Genomic DNA, 24,434 nt, shown 5'->3' on the forward strand with positions numbered 1-24,434 from the left:
TATCCTTTTCTGTTTTTGTTTACAAATAATTTAACCTAACATTGTTGCAATCATATATCTTCGTAAACAAAAATGAAAGGTCGATACAAAAAAGCATGATCTGCCGATTATCGTAAACTAGGCTTGAATTAAGGTCAAATCCAGTTTCATACCATGTTTTGACAGTCTTGCCAATTCATGTGCTACAAGCGAAGGTTTTTAATTGGCTTTTGGTACATCAAAGCTTTTTACAGATTAAGATATCAGAATACTGGTCTTAGTAGAGGCATAAAAAATGTTTAAAGAATTGTTATTTGATTTAGTAAAAATGTTTTTACTCCTTAAATGTAGATATGCGAATATTCTTACAATGTGTCACATTTGTAACATATTATTTAGTAAACATACCTGTGTCAGGACTCCCAGCTCTCAGCTGATCTATATATATATTATATATACAAGATATAAATATAAATACATTCTTCCATTTTATTTATACGTAATTACAATGTTATTTTTTTTTATTGTTTGACCTAATTCTTCCCCTATTTTTATCACTGAGCGGGAAGAATTTGTTATATTTTTTTAATTAATTAATTATAAAATAAATTAATTAATTAAATTCAAAGAGTCAAAGTCGTCACTGTCAAACTGACGATAACATCCCTACATATATTTCTTTAAAAAACAGCTTACAATGAAAAACTTTCAATGCTTATATGATGCCTTATATGGATGGATCACGTACTTAAAAATATGAGTGAAACAGACTCAGAAATGTATCTTAAGCCGTCTGTGTTTATATCCCAACGGCTCCATGTGAATATGGCATATACATTTATAACCTAAGACATATTAATTTAAGCCTTAATTTTAATATTAAATATTATAATTATATTCACGTTATCTAGTTAAAGCATCATTGCTCTAATTAACTCAGTAATGTGCAGCTGATAACTTTTAATGAAACTTTAACAGCATAATGAAATTTCGACACAATATTATTCCACCATATTTCATAATTATGTTTGATGATAGGTATTTAATTCGAGCCTGAATTAATGTTTTGGTTATTTTCAGTAAATAATTTTTAATTAAAAATATTCCATATTTGAATATGTTCAATTAGTATTTTAGTTATGATATTTGTTTTTTGTGACGAAAACCTGTTGTCATACCTCAGACTTCTGTATATCTTTAGTGATCATTTGTTTTTTTCTAATAGGCAAGTAGGTGATCGTGCGGCCCGTAAATGAAAAAAAAAGTAGGTGTTCAGCCTCCAGTTTATATAACGCCGTTTTCTTTTCAGGCCGGGTTTCTTACGAGGTTTTCCTTTAGCGTGCGAGTGCTAAATGCTCATGGTTTTGTCATGGGAAACTGTATGAAGGAAGAGTATAATTTAACTTTGCATTACACGTTATTCTTAAATACAAAAATAGTCTATGGTTGCAAAAGAATCTTTACTTATTAAAATTAAATTGTTAAATTCCTGGTAGAAGGTAAAAAAATTGGGGGAATTGGGAAAAATTGGTCTTATGAACATATTAAAAAAAATGTAATAAAAACAATACTTTCATTCTGTTTTATATTGAAAAACAATCAATGTTGAGAAACATTACGATATAATCTTGCGCTAAAATGTAAAAAAAAATACAATATTACTTACTAATTAACTAATAACTTAAAACTAAAGTAATATAATTCGGAATCAACATAGGCATAACTATTTTTCCTTTGATATTTTTTTATATAACATTGTAAATTACATCCTATATTTCTTTATTTATTCAAACTAAGCTAATATATCAATTATCAATATCAAAGATTCAATTTCGTAAACAGTACATCAGTCGTTTAAAATACGAATTTACTAATATTTAATGATTGCTTACACACAAATGAATAATAATGTATATGTATATTTCTATAGATACTTCTTTAAAAATCGACTTCAAAATATTCGCAGCGCAAAACATATTTTTAGTCGATTTAAAATAGAGCTATCGTGCACATGCAACATTGCATTAACTTTGTAATAGGCGCAAATTATTCCTCTTAGCATCTAGATAGATCCGGAAGGCTCTTTTCCTTGCAGTATGCGTAGGAGGAGGGCCAGGCCTTGAATCCTACTCGATCGTAGATGCGTTTGGCACACCTTACATCATCAGCCAAATCTTCGTTAAGGAGATCTAAAAAAACATAGTGTTAAAACATGCATTTTAGCCAGACCCAGAGATCTTCATATTTCAACGCATTTATTTTTATTATTTGTTAATTTTGAGTAAATAAAATGTTCTCCAGTTTTATATACATTTTTATTTTCCTAAATAGGTAAAGTTCGCTTCCTTGCTTATTCCGGGAGATGAACGGACTGCTTCTGCGGCATGATATTAAATTATATATTATTAAATACAGATAAAGAAAGTAAAATTAAACTACAAACATAAATATTATCTTTGGGGACAGGTCCGATAAGCGAAATATGTATGTTTTAAATATTCTTTATCTTTATGTATCCATTGTACCTACAATAGGCGAAAATTTAAATTACTTACTTATATATAAGGATATAGATAATAGTTTGTCGTGGAAGTGTGGCAAAAATTATTTAGGCACCCTTATTTTCATGGCGTCTGTGTGTGAAGTCAGACCCATAGCAAAAACCCTTCGATAGTTTTGTCACATATTCGTATACTACGTTCTCTATACTAATCACATAATGCGTACATCATAATGCTACACGAATAATGCTTGGTGTGGGTTCGTGCTCCTGTTGAGTTCCAAATACACCCATATTACCCAGGAGCACGAACCCAAAGCGCTGCGCAATCTTCATTCTAAAGTTTTATTTTTATTATTCATTTACGTTGAATGTACTATATGTATATTATTAATGCAGCAGTCTTACCGTGTTCAGTCAAGGCACGTTACTTAAATTCAAAGCATTGGCTTTGACTGTAATGTTTAATAAAATGTTACAATGTTAAGAGTAACCCTTTAGAATTTAGCAGTTGTAGACGAACGAAAATGTGCTAATTAAATTTCCGTACGCCGAGAAACCACTACATAAAACAAAAACACAATTTTTATACTTACTTCTAATTATACTATGAATTTGATCTTGTTTCTTATTATTTTGTAATTTTATAAATACATATTTTCATAAAAGCGTCTTATTAAGATTAAATATAATTGTATCATAGATAAAATGCATTGTTTAATAAAATAAAATTTAGCTTATTATAATGTATTGTTATCCAGCAAATATATGTTTATGCTATAAAATCAAAAATAACTAAAAGGTATGAAGGGATTAAAAAATGAGTAAAATACCTTCACACTTCATACTGCAGTTGCCACCTTTTCTGCCTTTTTTGCACCAGTCTTTGTTGTTTATCTGTAAAAGATTTTGAAATTAAGATTATTATATTATCACCGGAACCGAAAAACGGCATTAAAGAATTTATTAACACATAATAATTTTGAAAATATATATTTTTCCTTTTTTATGATGAAAATGTATTAATGACTATCAATTTTGGTGATATAAAAGCGATTCTTAGCTTAATAAGTAAGTTAAATTATAAAACTCAAAACTATATCATCACACATTTATTTTTATGTATTTATGTCACAGGTAATATAAGTTTATTAAGTTAATGAAAATTGTGACTTATATAATAAGTTAAAAATGTAATTGTAGTTAATTCTAATATACATATGTCACAGGTTGTAAGTCTATCATCGAGAGTCGAGACATAGCGTGATGATCAAGCAGTTTATGACATCCATTACTTCTAAACTAATTTATCAACGACATTTTTACTTAATTTGATTCAAAATTCGAATACATCTTTGATGCACAGTAATACATAATTTAAATAAAATGTACACTTTCAAGAATTTCCGTTAAAACGGTTCAAATATAAAATAGTGAAATCCCCATCCGATGGTGACGTTTATTCGCTGTCTGCGCCCGTCTATATAGAGCTCCGTCACTCCATAGGATTTCAGGCCAATTGAATTTGCGGAAAATATAGGATCACTTCTTTAGCATAGGTCTCTTATATTTTACGGTTTCTGTTAGAAGATATTGACTTTTAAAATATTCGAATTTCTCTTCAAACGTAGTTGGACAAATAATATTTTTTATTATGAATGGAAAATAAGCATAATATAGACATTTTAAACGATTACTTAATCGTAATGTTTCGTCTTTAATATTGATAGTATATGAGTCGAACATGTAATTAATGTTCTCTCCTTATCACGCTCACATAACTTTGATAATAATCATATTAAGACAAAACATTCTGTAACTATTTTAGGTTTAACGTATAAACGATTGAATTTGTATGAAATATTCCCAATTCGTTTATAACATACACTAAAACTTTATACATAAGCAATTTCGTTATGTAAATGATATGTATACGTATATATATATATATAGATATAAGTCAAGGTTGGGATACTGAAAACTGTCATTGAAGCTAGATATATTTTAGTACTATTTACCTCGTAATTGAATTTACATCGTAATTCCTGCACTATTTAGAAGCATTGTTCCATACGTAATTAAAATACTAATACAACCACAATTAAGCTTAGTGAAATTGGATTTACTATTCAGTCGCAATATGTTCAATAATCAATAGTTATTAATTAAATATCGTAATTACTGTTCGGATTGATTGTGAATAGGCAGACCGTTGTTGACAATTTTCATGTTTAATATTAGTTACATTAACAAATTTGTATGAACGATTTGCGTTTATTTGATATTTGATTACATTGTAATATCATATTATAACAATCATGTGATATGTTTTTTTTTATAAATAAAGTTTAATTCTTTTTATTACTATAAGACCACTTGACATGTATTAAACTTTATAACAATAAACAGTATTCAAATTAAATGTAATCAATGAATTCAAATGTACACTTATGAAGACACAGGCAACAAACCAGAGAAGGAAATTAGAAACTACGATTATCTATTTTATGTTTTTATTAATACTCAATATACCAGATTTAAACGAGTGAGACGTTACCCACTAAAATTAAGTATAAAGATAAAGGACGTTTTGTCAGAGAACAAAAAATAATAATATATAAAAGGAGCAAAAGAGAAACAAGCGGACAGTATGACGATAATATAGAAAGACGAATGCTGCACATGCTGGGAATAGAGTAGATGAAGTGTTGCATTTGTTTATGTCAAGAAATCTCATACGCGATTCGGATGGACGTACATAGGTGCATATTTCGACGTTAACATTCGCTTCTGAATGCTAGGTGGCAGAGAAAGAATGAAAGTAGAATAAGAAGTATGTGGTGTAGCATTGCGGGAATGGATAAGTAATATTGAGGGTCAAAAGAGAACGAAAGACAAGTGTACGAAAGGAATGCTTATCTGGTTTGGCGATGTAGAATAAGCATGTTTTTGGGTTATATTGCTAAATATATAAATAAATCACACAAATTATTTGGGATCGCAAAAATAACAATCGTTTATTAAATCGCCGGACCGCAATATTAATCGTATAACCGCACGGAACATGCATTATTTTGGTTTGTCCTCAATGCACTGAATGCAATCGTAACTGATTATTCGAAGGTAATTATAAATTATAAGCATTTAACGATACCTTGATATATTTTGCTATTTCCGTAGCTCGTAGCACCGTAGCACACTTTTCTAATACGTATGATTTAAAAATCGTTAAAAAGTTATAATTTATAGGAAATATAAAATTTTATAACATAAAGGATATGTGGTCTCACACTAATTCGTGGTAAAACGCAGATTTCTCTTACAATCAGTAATACTGTTCAGTGGCTTTTGGCTAGGCACTTAGGCAATCCATGACTGCATTCAGTCAAATGGGTATTCTAAATTGATGTAAGTTAGGTTCGATGGGTTGTTAAGAGATTTCCAAGGGTACTGCATTTTAGATAGTATTTTTAGTAGTATTGGATGTAAAAATATTTAATTATAGTTTAGTTAAAATTTTGTATTACGATCAATTTCAAATAATAAAATACTATTTATATGAAATCTCATCTGTACCTTTCCTAAATTATTCGTGAGATTTACAGATGAATTATTGTATGTCTAACACGCTATCTAATGTAACCTAAACACATTTGACTAATTAGCGATTTTTCGTAGACGATAGTTTTAAAAATAAAACTTCATATGTATTTACAAAGTTGGAATAAGCTGATATTTACAGAGTCATATATCTAAGTTACAAAGTATTACCATATTTGTGTAAGCTAAACATATTTGTATGCAAGTCGTATCATAAAAGCCATTACAGCGACATTTGAACCGTAAACGGTAGAAAAACGTCAGATACGCACATATTCGCGGGGAGCGCGATAAAAATGTAAATTTCAGCGGCACAGCGCTGCATTTTGTATTTTGTCAGCAAACACGTTTTTAATTAATTCGCTTATTTATTTGAACGTGTATTGATAGCGCTGCGGGATATTAAGCATATTGAGTTGCTATACGCTTTATTGGTGACAACCATATTTTAATTAATGCGTAAAGTCTGTGTTTCATTCAGATCTGTCAAATATGTTCATCTTTTTGAATTGACAAGTCATTTTAAAACAAAACATAATATTGTTTTTTACTACTTTTATTTGTATAAATTTGCTAGTCTGTTATTACATAGCATTATGTATTCTATTTCAGTATGCATACGACAATCATTTATGAAGTTTGATGTCTAGTAACCACTGTCTAGACTTTGATATGTGATGAAATTGTAAATAGTTTTAACTTGTGATAGTTACCTCGTGAATACTTAGGTGATATTCCAACTTCGGAATGCCAAAATGATATTGGTTTATACCAAGTTCATGGTTGTTTTCAATTATATACATTAAGGGGTTATTCAATTTACCGCAGCTTAAAAAAGGGCGTGCGTACAAAGTACACATGTCATTCATGACTGAATTAATTATTACTAAGGTAAAAGCCCCCCAATATGTGATCATGTACCAGAATATGATCACTGCATGTATGAGTATATCTATATTCACACTGTATACGTGATAATAATAATAAAAAATCGTTTACTGAATTGCCATCTAAAGTTCTAATATACATGAACGACATCTATATCTATATGAATATATTAATCGTGTATATACAAAAGCGTGTATTTTTTCTCCATCTCCCTTTCTCACCTTCTCTTATTCGATCTCATTCGCTCTCTCTCTTTTCTTCGACAAAAACGCTGCACATCTTCGTGACGTTTCATCCGTTAAAATTTTACCCTCATGCGCCTAAAGAAGTTTTACTTCAAAAATACTAATTTAAGAGAAAAGTTCAACGTCTTGTTCTATTTCTTAAAAACTACTAATTTATCATAACATTAAATTTCTATAATTTTATGTTTTTATTCAAACGCTTACCAAATAGCCTTTCAACGCCTGTTACCAAAATTTCCAAACTGTACTCAATAAGTTGGAGTATTATAAATAAAGATTTATTTTATTATAGTCAAAATATATTTTAATAGCTAATTTAGTTAACTTTGATCCATCACTAAGTCAAGGCAAATGTTACTGAGTCTTAATAGCATACCCTAAATTATTAACCTATACAATTAATTGGCACGCATGAATGAATTCTTCCAAGTGATCTTAGTTATTGTGAATGTGATCGAGCAGGGTACAAGCTGGGGATTAGCAATCTCGCGTGAAAGTATTAGCTCACTATGTTATTTACCGACCCCGACACGTCTCGGCGACTTCTGACCTTTTGGTATAGGGCTGTTACTGCTATAATTTACGAACTACCGTGTTTTATTGAATATTTATGGTTGATTATTATTTCGAATTAATTAATTAAAATCGATATATACCCTTACAAGTAGTGCTGTAAAGGGTTTCAGTGAACCCAGTGACCTAGACCTATATTAGAAGTATCTTCACATAAGTTATTTGCGATTGAAAAGCACAAGTTTCTTATGATCAGACAAAATAGGTCGAGAGAGAATTGTAACATTATGATCTATTTCATAACATTTTTTGTATATACCTACAGCCAATTACTTTCAAGAGTTAAAAATCTGAATAATATTTTTAAAAACATTAGTACAAATGCCCTAAATGTAATTACAGATCTAAATTGCCAACCCTATCATTGTCCCGTCTGAATTCAACGACTTCGATTTGTCGATACCGTCTTTAGTGGTTTCAATTTAGTGTACTAAGTCTTGAGAAACGGTTTTCTGAGTAATCACATGTTGGCTGGAATAATACGGTTTCACGAAATGAGACTCACGCTCACAGGGTATTTGGATTTAGGTAAAGTATAGGGATAAGGGACCAATATTGATGATATTAATGTGATTGTTTTGTGAGCTTCTTAACTATGATAGTTTTACGTGTAAGTATTGTTTATTAGTAAGCTGCGAGCCGTACAGAAGCTGTTCTGCTCATTACGGTATAAATGGGACTTAGGATACGAATATAATTTCATCACACAAGTGGTGTTCAGGGCCAGAAGTGGTTGGTAGTACCAGCTGTAATCTACTGTTTTGAAATACTTGAAGTGCTCCGGGCAACTTTTTCATCTATAAAAATGTCAAATAAAGTTTATTAACTATTTATATGTTTGGGCGCACACACTGCACTGGGATAATCCTACATACAGTAGAGGTAAAACTATAGAATTGAGAGAATTTGAACGTGCGTTGTCTGATAGAAACTATGTTTAGCAGGATGGTCTTATTAAAGAACCGCACAATATACAATTTTTCTCCTACTCTGTGTTATAATGTTGTAAAAAAAATTATATTATGTTTGCATCTATAGTAGTCACATATTTCTAAGAGAAGCAATGTAATAAATACCTTATTTCATATTCAGCGATTAATTTTTACAATACTCTCAGTCAATACAGTTCAATCAATGAAATTTTATACATCTCGTCAAATGGTTGTAGATTTGCTTTGATTGTAGAACTGTCGAGCTTTGTAACAATTGACTTGATTGCCACACTACAACAGTGATCTGTCTATTGTAGTGGCAGTAGACGATTTAATTGTTTTCCAATTGTAGTCGATCTTAATAAAGAATTTATTTTGTTGTAAAGTTCCATTAACTCTTAATCCCATATCGGTTTTTATACAATTAGTTTAAGTACATATTTAAAGCTTCTTAAATAAAGTCTATAAGACTACTACCTAAGATTCTTTTTTTCTTTATGGTTCTAACTCGACCAAGCAAAACCACGATGGATTATAGCTCAATGGTGATACTTAATACTTGTGAACGCTTCAGACTTCAAAGGTATATACTTGAATATAGTTTAACTAGTGTATAAGTGGGTAAAGTTTTAAGTAGAAGCCCTCTGCTGTTAAACGCTACTTAAAGTATGTAAATCAAAACTTTTGCTAATTCGTTGATATTAAAAAAAGTGGCGCTAAAACCATTTAGGTCTGAGCCTCACTTTTCTGTATCTGTTTCGTTATCAATTGTTTTCTCTATTTCATAAGTAGGTGATCAGGCTTCAGTTAAAAAAAAGAAATCAGCCAAAAAAAGTGGCGGAGAGTTTAGTGTCAGTTCTTCTCGTCCATTCTACGAAATTTGAGAACTGGCAGTAAAATAAACATTTAGCATTATGTATTTTTTATTAATATTTAATTATTTATTGATTCGGTCATTGTATTACCTAAATGAATAAAAAATACCACTTTTTGAGCATTAGGCATTTCACCATAATGTCTTTCTTCACCGTGCGATTGATGCCAGGGTAGCTGAATCTAGGACCTGAGAGATCAGAGACGCAGACGCCCCTTAACTGACACTGTTAAACACTATATTATATTAATTTTTATTTATTATATTATTTTATTGTATATAATTATTTTATCATATAATTGAAGACGCCGTAATTGGAAACCAGAACATATAACATGTAATTATGCTACTAAATATATATCAAAGGGTCTTTGTAAACGATTTCGGTTCAGATTTCCACGGTGATTGAAACTGTAAGTACTATCTTCATGTATTGGAAGCTTACGTTTGTAAGGGATGTGATATGTTTATCGATACTGTTTAAAACATAAATACGACTTTTTTTTACGTGTTGTGTAGTAAACCAAGTTTAAAAGAAAATAAATACAATTAAGCAGTGTTGGCTCCAGCATATTGATCTTTTATTTTTATTATCTTTGTCTACCAATGGACTTTCTTTCGATGTGTGCATTTAACATCGTAAAATGTATTGTTAAGCCTGCTCCTGTAACATCTACGCACCATTTGGAATATGTTACTAATGCAAGGAGAGTGTTCACTTTTCCAAAAATACAAAATTGTTTTTATATTTTTCTCCTGATAGGTTTAGAAACAAAATAACACGTGATGGTCCAGCTTCGAGTTTTGAGCTAAGCAATTTATATTGCGATTCATTGTTATTTATAGATTTGTAGAGATATATAATAATCGATAAGCATACGATACTGTAACCCAACCCTATTTAAGTTGAAGCTGACACAGACGAATGATATAGAGAAGTCACCGGTCGTCTGAAGTCTGAGTTAGGAGAATATCACACCCCAAATCACGCTTACACAACACAGTAATATAGTATTGTATTGAAGACTGTATGTGTGTTATGTACGGTGATTTTGTTTAGGTGTAAGAAAATAACTATCGCTAAGAAAATGATTAAAATTGTACTTAAGAGCATCAGTTAATTACGTTATCATATCCATATTAAAAATTAAATGTGGACATGGTAATTATAAAATTGATATTAAATTTAATCATTTCTATACTGATCTCAACCAATAAAGTTTAAACACGAAAAGACGCAGAGAGACACACAAACACAGGGAGATCAAACATTTTGTTTTAGAGTGTAAAATATTTGTAATATTGTAAAAATATATTAGGTTTTATTTGTTACAAATATTTTCTTAAAATATTAAATTGTATTGGGTGCAGTCTCTTTGAAAATGTACATAATTACTACAATTCAGTTAGCAAAAGTGTTTCTCGTATAAAACACGGAATTAAGGCTCTCTTTCAAATCCGATTAATCCGACAAAGCCATAGCAAAACACAGCTCCGATTAACCACATCTAATCCTGATATTTTGTGCGGTTCGATGCCCTGTCACTTCCACTTAAATTAACACGACGAATCAGTGTAGAATACATTGTAGAGGGACATACATGAACACGTCGACAATAACACAAATTGCTATTGAAAACGCACATTGTACACGAAAAGCGGATATTCGATGTGTTGAATAGAAGAGATACAAACATACGAGTTTTCATAGAAATTATGTTACAGCGATAATAAATAAGGAAGTTTTTAATTTTTAAATAATTTACTGTATTTCATATATGGCTTTGTCAGATTCTAATGAAACACACGTGTTAACATGTACAAATCACATGGGACGCCGTAGACCTGTACATTAGAAAAATGCCTATATTCGAGTAGTATAATTTTAAAGTTTATGTTATTATTACATTTAATTCAAAAAAAGAAATTCTTCCACTTTTTTGTTATTTCTAATTTTGCCGTAAAGTCTAAGACAGAAACTTTTAATTTAAAACTATACAGTATAAATATAGATTCAATATTTATATTATCAGAGTTACCAATTTTAAATTTGTTTTCGGTACAGTTTTAACATTATTGAAAATAAATGTTTGTTAGTAATCAATTGGGGAAATAAACATTGACTGGAGTTCGTTTAGAGTTCTGCATTGGTGATTACAGTGGAATCATGCAAATACGCGAGTATAGATGCCTTGTTAACGTTTGAAATAAGTTTTTTTTTTTAATTTTAACGACGAGAAAACACCTTGCACTGGCCTGTCGGTGTCTGATATTAAGAACTGGTTTGGCTCTGTGAGTGACACTTCTTAGATGGGGATGAAACTTCATCAATAGTTTGCGTTGGCAGATCTAATCTATTGAAATCGGTGTGTATGAACGAAAGAATTTGTCGAAGTCAATTTCAGCTTTAAAATTGCATAAGAATTACTTTTAGCACAAATCAATTCATTGTTATTTACAAACGAATGTTGTTAATTTGTTTCAAGTAAATTGAACGAAAATTTCAATAATGATTTCAGTTATTATTCGTATACAAACGACCCCTACGTATGGAAATTACGATTTCATACATTATCCACAATAAGCCTCTCCCTCCTAATGATATAATGAGATAATCAGAAGTTTTGACAAAAGAATTACCGTTTATATCGCGTTTCATTCTTATTTCAGTATACGTTTCAAAGTAGCTCCTTTGAAAGCACGAATGGAATTTTCAATTTAACCTTTAATCTATATTCCTTTTTAAAATTAAATAACTTTATTTTTAAAAAGTAAACTAAATAGATTCTATATTTAAAAGTCAGGCTTAAAATCATGAACATTCGTTGTTTATTAATTTAATAACAAAATCGTTAAGAACGTTTCATATTTTGCGCTTGAAAACGCTAATAAATATCAATACTTTTGTTTTAGAGATAATATTTAAAAAAACAGCATTGGCCTCAGATTTCTGTATCTGTTTTGGTGATCATTTGGATTTTCTAATAGACACTGTATGTTTCTAATAAACTGTGTCTGACATGCCGACTTTTTGAATGTTTCGTTTACCATAAATGCAAGGGTAGGTGCACATAAAAAGTGTTTTGTAGCACAGCCGGGTTTTGAACTTTGGACCTAAGGTATAAAAGTTACACGTCCAAGTTTTAGACTAACACTTATGAACATGTACTTATATATTTTCCCTATAATAGAAAAATAATTTTGTAAGTTTGTAGAAAGTATTCTCTAGATTACTTAACCGTCTTTTGTTTTAGATTCTCAATCCCCTGAACTGACTTATAATAACAGACCAAGTGAACGATAAAAACGATACTTTAATTAATACTCACTCATTTACTGGCCGAGTTTAAATTGTTTGCAATTAGCCTGCTAATCTATCATTAATATGTAAATACATTGTCTGTGTGCAGTTGAGGTTTGGCTGTGCTTTACCTTAGTTTGAGCATTGAAATTGAAATTACACAAGCTGATTTGCCTGGCACAATTATATTGTGTGAAACGTAATGGAACACGCTTGAATGTACTACATGGATAAATGATATTGTTGCATTAATTATGTAAGGACCGAAGCTTTGTGCCCATTAAACCATGATGGTTTTTTGATGCTACTAATAAATACTATTGAGCAGTGTTGGCCTAGTGGCTTCAGCGTGCGACTCTCATACCTGAGGTCGTAGGTTCGATCCCGGGCTGTGCGCCAATGGACTTTCTTTCTATGTGCGCATTTAACATTTGCTCGAACGGTCAAAGAAAACATCGCGAGGAAACCGACATGTTAATAAAATAAAATAATATTAATATTTTATTTTATTGATAAAAAGCTTGCCAACGCTTGGCACACTGTTACATCGCAAAAAAAATCACTAAATGCAATTTTAAATGTGACAAGCACTTATAGGCAAACATGAGAATATTAAAGCTAGTACGTACGACCATTTGTTTAAAACTATTCTTGAAGCAAAAACAACCATGTTAAACTTAAGTTTGAGTTATTGTAACATGAAATACTCGTTAGGTATAAAATTTTAATTCACATTTGCCCTGGTGACATCTTTGGTGACAGGTTTATGATGACATCTTTTATCAAGGATTTTGGATTAGGGATCAACGGTTGTATGGGCAAAATTAAAGCAAGCTGTGTTTTGTTATAAAACGACTTTAATATTGAGACATAAGTAATACTGCCTGGAAGTCAGTATTCTGTGTAATATGGTATCACAGTCGTTATTTTAATAATCATGTTCTTATCATTACATTGATCTGTTTCTCTCTGTTTATGGTAAGTTAATCTTATGGTATATTGCATATTACAAGAATTAACATTTTACAATATGTTTCATTATAAATTAAAATCTGAACTCTTGCTTTGCTTCGCATTTTATTTTTAAATTTCTGTCTGCCAACGAGATCGCTTAGAAGCTTTACTCCTTAGTTACATCATGTCGTTTTGAAGATTTTTGTTATTAATGTTTATTTTTTATGTACAAAATAGGTCTAAATAAATATTATCGTCATTATCATTAAATCTGTCTTATCTTTATTAGTCATATGGTTTTATTGGTTTACACATCTATACCTACATCATGTCATGTTTAAGCTCGTCATACGTTAATTTCTATTGGGAGACGTCACTAGGAGCTTAGCGTTAAGCTAAATTAATGCTCGGTAAAGCGATATCGTTTTGTCTATATAATATTAATTTGTTAAGATTTATTTGGTATTTATTAGAACAGTATTGTTTATTATTACAATTATTTTTATATGTATACTTAATATTTTCTAAATAGCCTATTCTAAATTTTTCTATATAAATTCACAGCCTCAGATTTCTGAATCTGTTTCATGATCATATTTTAATATAATATTAAGGTAAGTAAGTGATCAGCCTCCGTTGCCTGACACACGTCGTCGACTTTTTGGGTCTAAGATATGTGGGTTGCCTCACGATGATTTCTTTCACCGTTCACAACCGGGATTCGAACCTACGACCTCAGGGATAAGAGTAACACGCTGAAGGTCAACACTGTTCACATTTAGCCGCAAAATCCTGACATAAAATCGTATATTAAGACTTATATAAATCGAATAATAATAAAAAAAGAATTCTAGATTAAGAACTGAAAACGTTTTTAGTGATAGCTGTAAAAATATCACATCAATAGTTTGATTTTAATTGCTTATTTTTCTATTTATACTAGGTAAAATACCAAGGAAGATAATCAACAGCTGTGCCTTACTGAAATAAAGAATATGCATTACCTGTAGCAATATTCTTCTGAAATAAACGAACTTTGTGATGAACTGTACCTATTAATTGATATAAATTTATACAGGTAACTAGCGGATCCGACAGACGTTGTCCTGTCTACACGTCTTTAATTTCAAAATTTCAATTTTTATTAAGCCATTTTGATGAAAATTATTATTCAAATGTTATGATAATATCTAACGATCCAGCACATGGTCACACACGATATAATACAATGATAACAAAACTTTTTTTAAATTTCGGGACAGACTAAAATTAAAATTCGAATATTATTTAAAATTTGACACTGCGATGGTAGCGCCGTCTGTCGGATCCAATGTAAAACATTCCAAAATCAACAACAACTAATAAATTGAAAATTAATTAAAAAAACATTGTCCAGCGGACAAAATTGTGAATCTAAACCATTCCCAGATCCCCTTGAACACACACAAAAAATTTCGTCTAAATCGGTCCAGTCGTTTAGGAGGAGTTCAGTCACATACACACGCACACAAGAAATATATATATTAAGATAATCAAAGATTTCAGTCATAGTTAATTTATATTTCATTTTAATATGTGTAATTAAATTTTTAAAAAGTTTACTTTCTGAATTATAGTTTACATTACACACTATGAGTTACCTGAAATAGTCCATAGCTGCTATATGAGTTGTTGTGGTTCGTTTGTTTATCCGTCTGCCTGCCACTTGCATGCTCGATCAGGCATACCCCTGAAAATAATATAATTTAAATTCATAGTACATAAGAGACAATTGTGTTGAAATTATTCAAGAAATAATATATAAGCTTTGCTAAACACCAGTACTGTACTGAAATATTAAGTTGTTATAATAACAAATTACATTTAAATACATCAAGATTATTAAATAAAATTAACAATATCAGTAGTATAAACACTACACTGCAGTGAACTTGCACGTGTTACACACACCTTATTTAATTTAATTAATCCTTTAACGTTTGCTAGTAAGAGATCGCTGAAATGCGATAACGCCGTCCGTCTTATATCCTTCTTCTATGTACTAATTATTATTGGCATTTATATATCGGCAAACCGACGGGATATATAATAATAAATCTTTCGATCCCATCAATAATTCATTTCTAAACCTTCACGCATCTCATTACAGTATATCTAATCCAAACTAATTCTACAATATTCTACCACACAGTATTAACAATAGTCTACAAAACCGCCCTAAACACGCACCGATAAAAGTAATAATTTAACCTTATTCTCGTGATGTTACGTGCCTATACACTTTCATATTTAAAAAACAATCAATGTTTATTTTGCTTAATTTTTAACTTTAACGTAAATATAGTGTAAATTTGTTTGCGTAAAAAGTATCGATAAATATATTCAATAATGTAACAATTTTTATTAACTTCATACTTGAGCTTTTATAGTCCTGACACGTACTTTAAAGCTTAAATAGCTATAAAATATTTTGCCATCATTACTCTCTTGCTATCCAAGTACTTTTCGTGACAAAACATTTTTAATAATTTACCTGTTTTTATAATATAAAAGTGGTACGGTATTTTTTGTTGAACCTATATACATGGTTATGGAAAAAAAACGTGAAACATTATTTAATTTAAAGAAAACTTAAATATTTTGGACACGTCTTACGAAACACCAAAAATTACCCTTCAACTAATCAATTCAAGACAAAGTGTTATGTTGAAGGAGATCTGCGTCATGTTGTTCTGCTTTGAATGTTTAAGTGAAGCAATGAAGAACGCTAGGACACAAGAACGCTAAGGGGCGCTGGCACACCCGAACACACAAGAACGCTCTGAGCGAACAGTTTCGCGCGCTCTAGCCCCGTTTATACCGAGAGAGCAAGCAAGTAAAATGCCATGTATTCTTTATAAGCGCACTGAGAACAATAAAATGATCTACGCCTATATACACTAGAAGAAGATATTCTGATGTAAATCGACCTTTAGGCAAAGACCAAGTCATTGTTCAGAAGCGTGGCAAAATATACAATAATTAATAGTCATAATGATCATCTTCGAAAGAAGATGACACTAAACGTAGAAGAATCCTTCATTAGAAATAAGCGTTTTCAGACAATCCCACTGTTTGAGATGATATTATCAGAAACCAGTGGCTTTTGATTTACGCGTTTCGTATTAATTAGAATTAATTTGGATACGGTTCCCTGTACATTGTCAATTAAACCCGTTTTCCGACTTTAAACTTAAATGAAAGCCTCTAGAAATGTTTTCCCTCAGCGAAACCTTTTTATGCAAATAGTTACCCAACTTTGTTCTACTTATTTAGCCCAATTTACTTTAAATTGTAACCGACTTCCGAAAGTACATTAAAGGTTAAGTCTTAATTTATCATAATTTTTATCCGACAGAACAATTGAATTTCATTTCGCATAACGTCTTATAACATGTTTTTGTATATATTTTGTCTTAGCTTCGTGCTTTATTGCCGCCTTAAAGTGGTTTAACGATGTAATATAAATACACATACTATTAAAATTGAGAATATATTGTAGAAAAGTGTCCTCACTATTAGTTGAAAATCCGTGCACTAGTTATTGAGTATAACGCAAGCAAACGCGCAGGACTTTGTTTTCTTGAGATAATAATTATCTATCTATTAGGGATGCACCGATACCGATACCGAAATATCGGCGATACTTGGGTTTGCCGATACAATGATACTTTTCAAAAAGTTATGTGAACTCGCATCTTGTTTGATATAGTGCGTTGCAAAAGAGACATGAACTGCTGCCATCGTGCAAACATGATATATGTTCATGATGTTTTTGATACCAAATAAAATAAAATACAGAGTTACAAAAATGTTATCAATGTTAATTTTAATTATTAACAGTTGTTTATTTTATTTTAATTCAATTATTACTGTTAATTCTGAATTTTTATTACTAAACCTTTTATTGTATTTAAAGGTTGTGTATGTATATATTTTATTATAAAAATTAAAAACTTAACCAAACTTGATATATTTTACCTTAATTTAATTTTAATTCTGTATCGACGATATTTCTATAAGAGTATCGGTCTTATCGGCAAATAGGTGTATCGATGCATCCCTAATAATATATATATATATTATATAAGTCTAACAAATTACAACTTATTTACCTATATTGTAAATATATAACAACAAAATTAATTTGTGTTCAATAACATATATTTTGAATTAATTATCTGACATAAGTAACCGTTGATCTAAACTTATTATAAAATGATGATGTATCGAAGCGCAGTTGAAGTGTCTTCAGCAAAAATAAACAGCTATTATTAGATTTATAGAGCTTTATAGCAGGATTGGGATTCGGTGACAGAATTAATAGGGAAATGCATAGTGAAATGTCAATATTAATATAAGATATTAATTTACGTTCGGTTAGACTGTTAATTGAATTTGCAACTCAAACAATTCTATTTAGATTATTAAACAATGTTTACTGTTCAACTGTTTAATGTTCAATTGTGTGGAAGTAATTGGCGTATTCCAAAAACTGCCCTATAAATAATTCACACTTTCATTTTTTCAATTCAAATTTCAATGATCGACAGAATTTAAAATAAAAAATATAATTCCGCGTTATAAAAATAAAATGTCATAGATTACGCCCTGAAATCACAGGGATGAGTGCATCAATCGTTTTAAGAGGTATCTTGATGAATAATCCGTCACAGATGGGATATATTTATAACAATTATTTTATACATTACAAGGGATAGGAAGAATACAGCTGTTTAAAAAGTCTCGTAAGATCTTCTAGTAGTTACATTTCTATTATAAACAATGATATTTTAGCGACACACTGTGTCATAGTCGGAAACATAATTTTGAAGAATTTGACAAATCAAACCGGCTGAATCGGCAACTAAGGCATGAAAAGTATTGAAACTAAAATAAACGTGTATAACTTTTCAATACACAATCTGTTTGGTATGTTGAATAATTTATAGCATTTGCATACTAACTTTGGGGATACGGAAATCAGTAACTTTGACAGCTTTGTGTTGTGTCAGCATCAATTAAGTCAAGAATGACATTCAGGTCGAGTTACGGTTGATTTACGTTTAAACGCCTAAGTCATATGCAGCCATAACATAATACACAAAGTTATAGGTTTAGAACCTACTAGCGACCCGAGCCCGTGAACCTTAAAAAATAGTATCCTTCTAAATATTGTTGAGAATAGCAGTAAATTCCTTGCTAGAGTATACTCTATCGGCACTTGTTTTTTTTGGCATTATCAAACTTTACACTTTACTCTAGAACTCAATCTTAATCTATAATCGTTACTGCAGCCTTCGTAAGAAACTTGCGTACGAAGGTATTTTCTCGAATTACTATGCAAATCCAGTTACCACGAAAAAGTCTTTAAATTTCGAGATCTTATACAGCCCATGACATTCACAACTAACTCGGCTATTGGCTAAATCATTTTTCATAAACAACCTCGCAAATTTACTAACTTTACCGGTTTATAATATTAGTATTAGCTTAAAGCCGTGTTAAATTATATTGTAAATTTATTTATTTAACTCCGCATCTGATCAGCTGTACTGCGCGTGACACAAGTCGTCGTCTTTTTGGGCCTAAGGCACGCCAGTTTTAGTACGATGTTTTCCTTCACCGTTCCAGAGAGTGTTAAAGGCGCACATAAACAGAAACGCCATTGGTGCACAGCCGGGGATCGAACCGACGATCTCAAGGATGAGATTTGCATGCTGAAAGCCACTATTATAGTCAATTCGTAGTTAAAAGACAACTTACAATTGGGTATCAATGTTCTTGGGAAATTATACCGCAGTAGTTCTCTCGAGAGCTGGCATCTAGTAAACGTCCGTTTGTGCCCATGGGCACTGTACACCAGTACCAAGGTGGTTAGGAGCAGCAATTTTGGATGTAATCTCATCTTGGAAATCTGAAAACAAATGTAAAAAAAATTACGAATTTCTTGAACATGTCCTGTAGGTAGGGAACCTATGTAATGAAAAAGTGAGCAAGTATTGACGCTCCATAGCAATCGACAATATAATATGAATTTCCTTAGATAAAACACGATATAGTAGAACCCACTAACTTTAATTTTTTTAAGCTTAAATTTCTGTATGTGATCTAGAGATCTTGTGTCGAGAGATCTTCTGTGTGTGATCTTTCTGACATAGAAAGTACATGTGTACATAGGTCTCATGGACTAGCCTCTAGGCTTACACTGTTGGAAAACATTTTATAACTCAAAAAAGCAATAGAATTTTAATTACGAATTTCGCCTTTCCACTGTAAATTAGCATGAATACAAAAGGAAACAACAATATAAGGTTGCAAAAGACTTCCAAATTATTATTTGCAATACAACTTTGTGATTCCGTCCTTTGCAAGAGAAAATCACAGCGACGCTAATTTGAATTTTGTCGAGTCTTAATGTCTTAACCTGAAGACAATGAAATAGGAATATTTGATGTGTTCTATAGTTTGAATTTCAGAAGTATTTTCCTGGTTATCTTTATGAATTATTATTTTTAATGTTAAAAAATCGTTTCAATAATTTTTATTTATTTAATATTTATTAACACTTCGTTGCATTACATAAAAGGAAAAAAATATATTAAACATAATTTAATGAAAGGCAACTGGCGGCCTTATCGCTTTACAGCGATTTCTTCCAGACAATCACTGTGGGTAAAGGAAAAAACCACTGTGAGTAAATTACATAATGTTATTATTATTAAAGTAAAATGCGTTCTAGATTCTTAAGTTAAGCATGTTTTGAATATAGTACATAAATTTTGTATTTAAGTACAAATAACCCAACGTTATTCGTACCACAACCAATGTTTTTTTTTGGCTCTAACACGGTTTGTGCATTAGCCAGCGTCAAGTATTGACATCCATTGTTAAAAATACTAAGATCTACTATAGAACCATATTCTATGGTTTGCGGCATTCGTAATTACGTTTTGGCGGGAATGTGAATGAGGAATGGTAGACGAATTAAACGTACTGTAAGCGATTTGATAAATAAAGGCGAGATAAAAAAATCTGTTTTGTATAAAGCTTTTTTCTGATTTCCTTACGACATTTTCCTTCGATGTACTTCGGGTGTTAAATACGCACATAGACAGACAATTTAAAAACTATACATGAAAAGCGAAAGATTGATTGTTTGCGTCATCATTTTTAATTATGAAATTACGTCGCATTGTAATTTTAAAGTAATGAAAACCAATATAAACATTGCAATTTGTTAAACGATATAATGTAATACTATTCAGACACAAAATTTAACATATTCGTCAGAGCATTGTTGAGCTATAATGAAAATGCCCGCTCGAGATGCAAAAACTTGAAACTCAATTAAACGCGGAATCAGCGACCACGAACGCGATAAGGCCTGTATTACACGAGCGACTAAGGCGCATCTGTCATTTAACATAGACACATCTAAATGACAACAGTTATTTTTACTATTATATTATATTGACTTTACTGTCTATAATTTTTATGAGTGTAACATTTAATAATCACTTTAGGAGCCATTTCATTTAGTTTTAATCTGTGGTGTAGATTTGATGGTTAAAGATTAAATTCAAAAGTAGACATAAATGAACCTAATATATAATTAATAATTAATGGAAAAATTCTACGAAAGAATAGTCTACAGCCTGCACCATGGGCGAAAAAAAAATTAATTCAAAAGCTATTTTAATATTTTTCTTGAAAAAGTTCATTTATTTCCCGGTATTGTCTCAAGTTTTTTAGTTTTTTTCAAACACATGAAAGTTAATTAATATTAATTGTGTAATTCATTAAAAAAGTTAGTAGTACCTCCAAAGTCGTGCGACTACAGTTATTGTGTAAATACCTAATATACAAAGCATTTAACACAGTTATGGATACAACAGGTCTGTAATGAGGTTTAAAATTCTAGATATAATCCTACACATTGATACTCTATATAAAAACATCGGTTTATATGTTTTTCCGGGATATATATTTCTTAACGAGAGATTGATACATTCACAGTAAATTAATGTTGTTGCAGCGGTAATAATATATTTAGAAATGATTATATATGTATCAACATATCAGAAATTATTATAATATTTATCTAGTTTTAGTATCGAAAATAAAAAAGAGACTTATAAATTATGGCTACAAATTTTCTAATATAAAATAACATACACAACATAAAACATAGCATAACATAAAGTACATAGCTGGTATAATGTTTGTAAGTATGAAAACTAGATTTTGTTATGCAAAATTCTTCGCTTAATTTACATTTTTAAGGTTAGTATCTACCTCACTACCTACCACACGGGAATTTCTGAACTGGATTCGCCGGGAATCCAATCAACGAACTATGAGTATATGCTACGGAGCGCGGATAAATTGCCATACTCATAAAATATTTCATATATATCATACATAATATTATATTTTAATAAAAAAACATTTTGCATTTAACGAGCAACATTCATAATTAATTTAAATTACTATGAACACAGTGTACATGTTTGGATTAGTCCAACATTTTTACAACAGCGATTTAATTCTGTTTGCTCAAGTAATACAGTTTCATTATTAACGAGCATTTAATAACAGCATTGAATATTTATACTATGATTGTATTACAGTAATTTTTCTTTCAACATTGTGTGCATAAAAGGTACGTGTCATCGTACCTTTTTTATATCAGAACGTTTACGAATTAAAATAAAGGATTAAAATTTGTAATATACATAATATCTATATAAAAAGCTCACTCAAGGTTTGTGTAGCAAAGTGTATACGGCCATGTATTAATATTTTTCGTGTTCTTTCTAGAGGCTACGTAATGCTTCTCTTTCACCGTGATTTATTTTCGAATTTATTTATTATTTAATGACAACAAGAAACGGCTTTGATAATGTGCTTCCGTTTGCAAAAAAACATGACGATTTAAAAGAGATAGTTTATGTAATTTTTTCTCGTACTACGCCCTAGATTTGAGAACAAGCAGTAACATAAATTTAGTAGCAATAATTTGTTAGTGACGTAAAATCGTAAAATCTAGAGAAACGCCCGATACGCAACAACGATAAACAACAAGGTATAAGTAATGAATGATAAACGCCTATGAATAAAACGAATTATTTGCTAATACATATGGATCAAGCAAAGGGTATATTAAATAAAAGATTTATTTACCTAGTGTGTGGATGCGGTCGTGATGCAAATGCAAGTAACTCTGGGCAAGAGTCGACAATTACCAATTTAGGTAATTGTACGCATTGCGTGAGGACTTAAGGGGAAGTATAATAATAAATAAGAAAAAAAAAAGATTTACTAATGTAGAACTGATGAAGAACGTGTGACTCTCAAGCCTTACGTGATGTGTTCATGGCCCGTCTCCACAGGCTCTATCTTTTTAACTTTTTAAATTATAGGCCAGTTTTATGGGTCCATTTGGGACATTCAAAAGCGTCAGGTACAGAGTATATAGGCTCAATATACTTGTCAATTATATTGTGCGTTTCTATCTAGCTAAAAAAATAAATAACATAAAGTTTTTATGAAGTGTTCATAAGTAAGTTGGTTTACTTGAATGTATGAATATGACTTTAATTAAGTTAAGTTAGAGATAGTCCCTTTAGAAGTAGGTACAAATTCGTTATGAACCCGAGATTTATAGGAAGAATATTCATACGAGTCTCGGGTTCCTACATTAAACATGAATTTGAGGTAATTTTTAAACATAAGCCCCTGTCACAAACACTCATATTATTTTGATAAATGATTCCAATTTCAAATGAATCCTTTCACATTGTTTTAATGTGTGAAGAGGCGGTTTTCTCGTAGGTCCGAATAATGGTGCAAAAACGTCGCCTTAAAAGGGAATATTAAGTCTTTCTGGTGCTTTGTGTTACTAAATTGTACTCGCAGGGTTTGTATGTAGTGATATGATTATGTTTATTCAATTGTGCAAAGCTTGTAGGGTAACTGTTTTGTACTCGGTAGGATGAGATTAAAATTTCGCTTAGTGAAATTTTAGACGTTGTTATGTTTTTTAAATATTATTTATGTTTAAATAAATTTATTCACATGAGAAACTTAATATGTATATACGAGCGAGATACACGTCGCCATTAGCCGTCCCAATTTAAGTCTACTATGTTCACTCTACATGAATCTTTAATGCCTTTTTGAATTTGTTAAACGAGCTAATATTGCTAATTTTAGAGGGTAATTCATTTAATAATTGCACACCATACCTAATGGACATCTTTAAATAATTTGTACGAGGCTTCGGCAAGATAAGCAACGTTATGTAAAAACGACATGTAAATGTATGAACGAAGTTTACATATGAACATGGCGTTAAATGTTTTTTCCAAGAAAACATAAAAATACAAGGTAGAATGCCGCCACGCACAATCTAGCCAAGTTTCGTGCCTAGACATATTTCGAAAATGAGGCAGCTAGATTGCTTCTGAATCATTCATAGAATATAAAAATTTACCAAATATTTTAGTTTAGTTTTATCAATACGAAAATTATAATAACATAAATT

At 30.6% G+C, this 24,434-nt stretch overlaps 2 protein-coding genes across 2 annotated transcripts in view; one reads left to right on the forward strand and one right to left on the reverse strand.

Annotated features, from left to right (window-relative positions):
* The window catches only part of LOC110995147 (protein artichoke), a 62,652-nt gene that overhangs the window by 14,752 nt on the left and 23,466 nt on the right, over positions 1-24,434 (forward strand). The window lies entirely within an intron of this gene.
* On the reverse strand, positions 1,594-23,102 carry LOC110995149 (lysozyme-like). Its single transcript, XM_022262172.2, has 5 exons — positions 23,072-23,102; positions 19,652-19,802; positions 15,487-15,575; positions 3,313-3,376; positions 1,594-2,168 (listed from the first exon to the last, which is right to left on the reverse strand). Exons 2-5 carry the CDS (start codon positions 19,791-19,793, stop codon positions 2,035-2,037), a joined length of 429 nt encoding a protein of 142 aa, XP_022117864.1. The 5' UTR covers positions 19,794-19,802; positions 23,072-23,102; the 3' UTR covers positions 1,594-2,034.

Source organism: Pieris rapae, chromosome 7 (assembly GCF_905147795.1).
Source record: "Pieris rapae chromosome 7, ilPieRapa1.1, whole genome shotgun sequence".
Taxonomy (NCBI): Eukaryota; Metazoa; Arthropoda; class Insecta; order Lepidoptera; family Pieridae; genus Pieris; species Pieris rapae.

Coding starts and splice junctions, on each gene's coding strand:
- LOC110995149 (XM_022262172.2), bottom strand. CDS start 19,793: ATGAGATTACATCCAAAATTGCTGCTCCTAACCACCTTGGTACTGGTG. Junction 3,377..15,486: donor GCAGCTATGGACTATTTCAG/GTAACTCATAGT, acceptor AATCTTTTACAG/ATAAACAACAAAGACTGGTG. Junction 2,169..3,312: donor CTGCAGTATGAAGTGTGAAG/GTATTTTACTCA, acceptor ATGTTTTTTTAG/ATCTCCTTAACGAAGATTTG.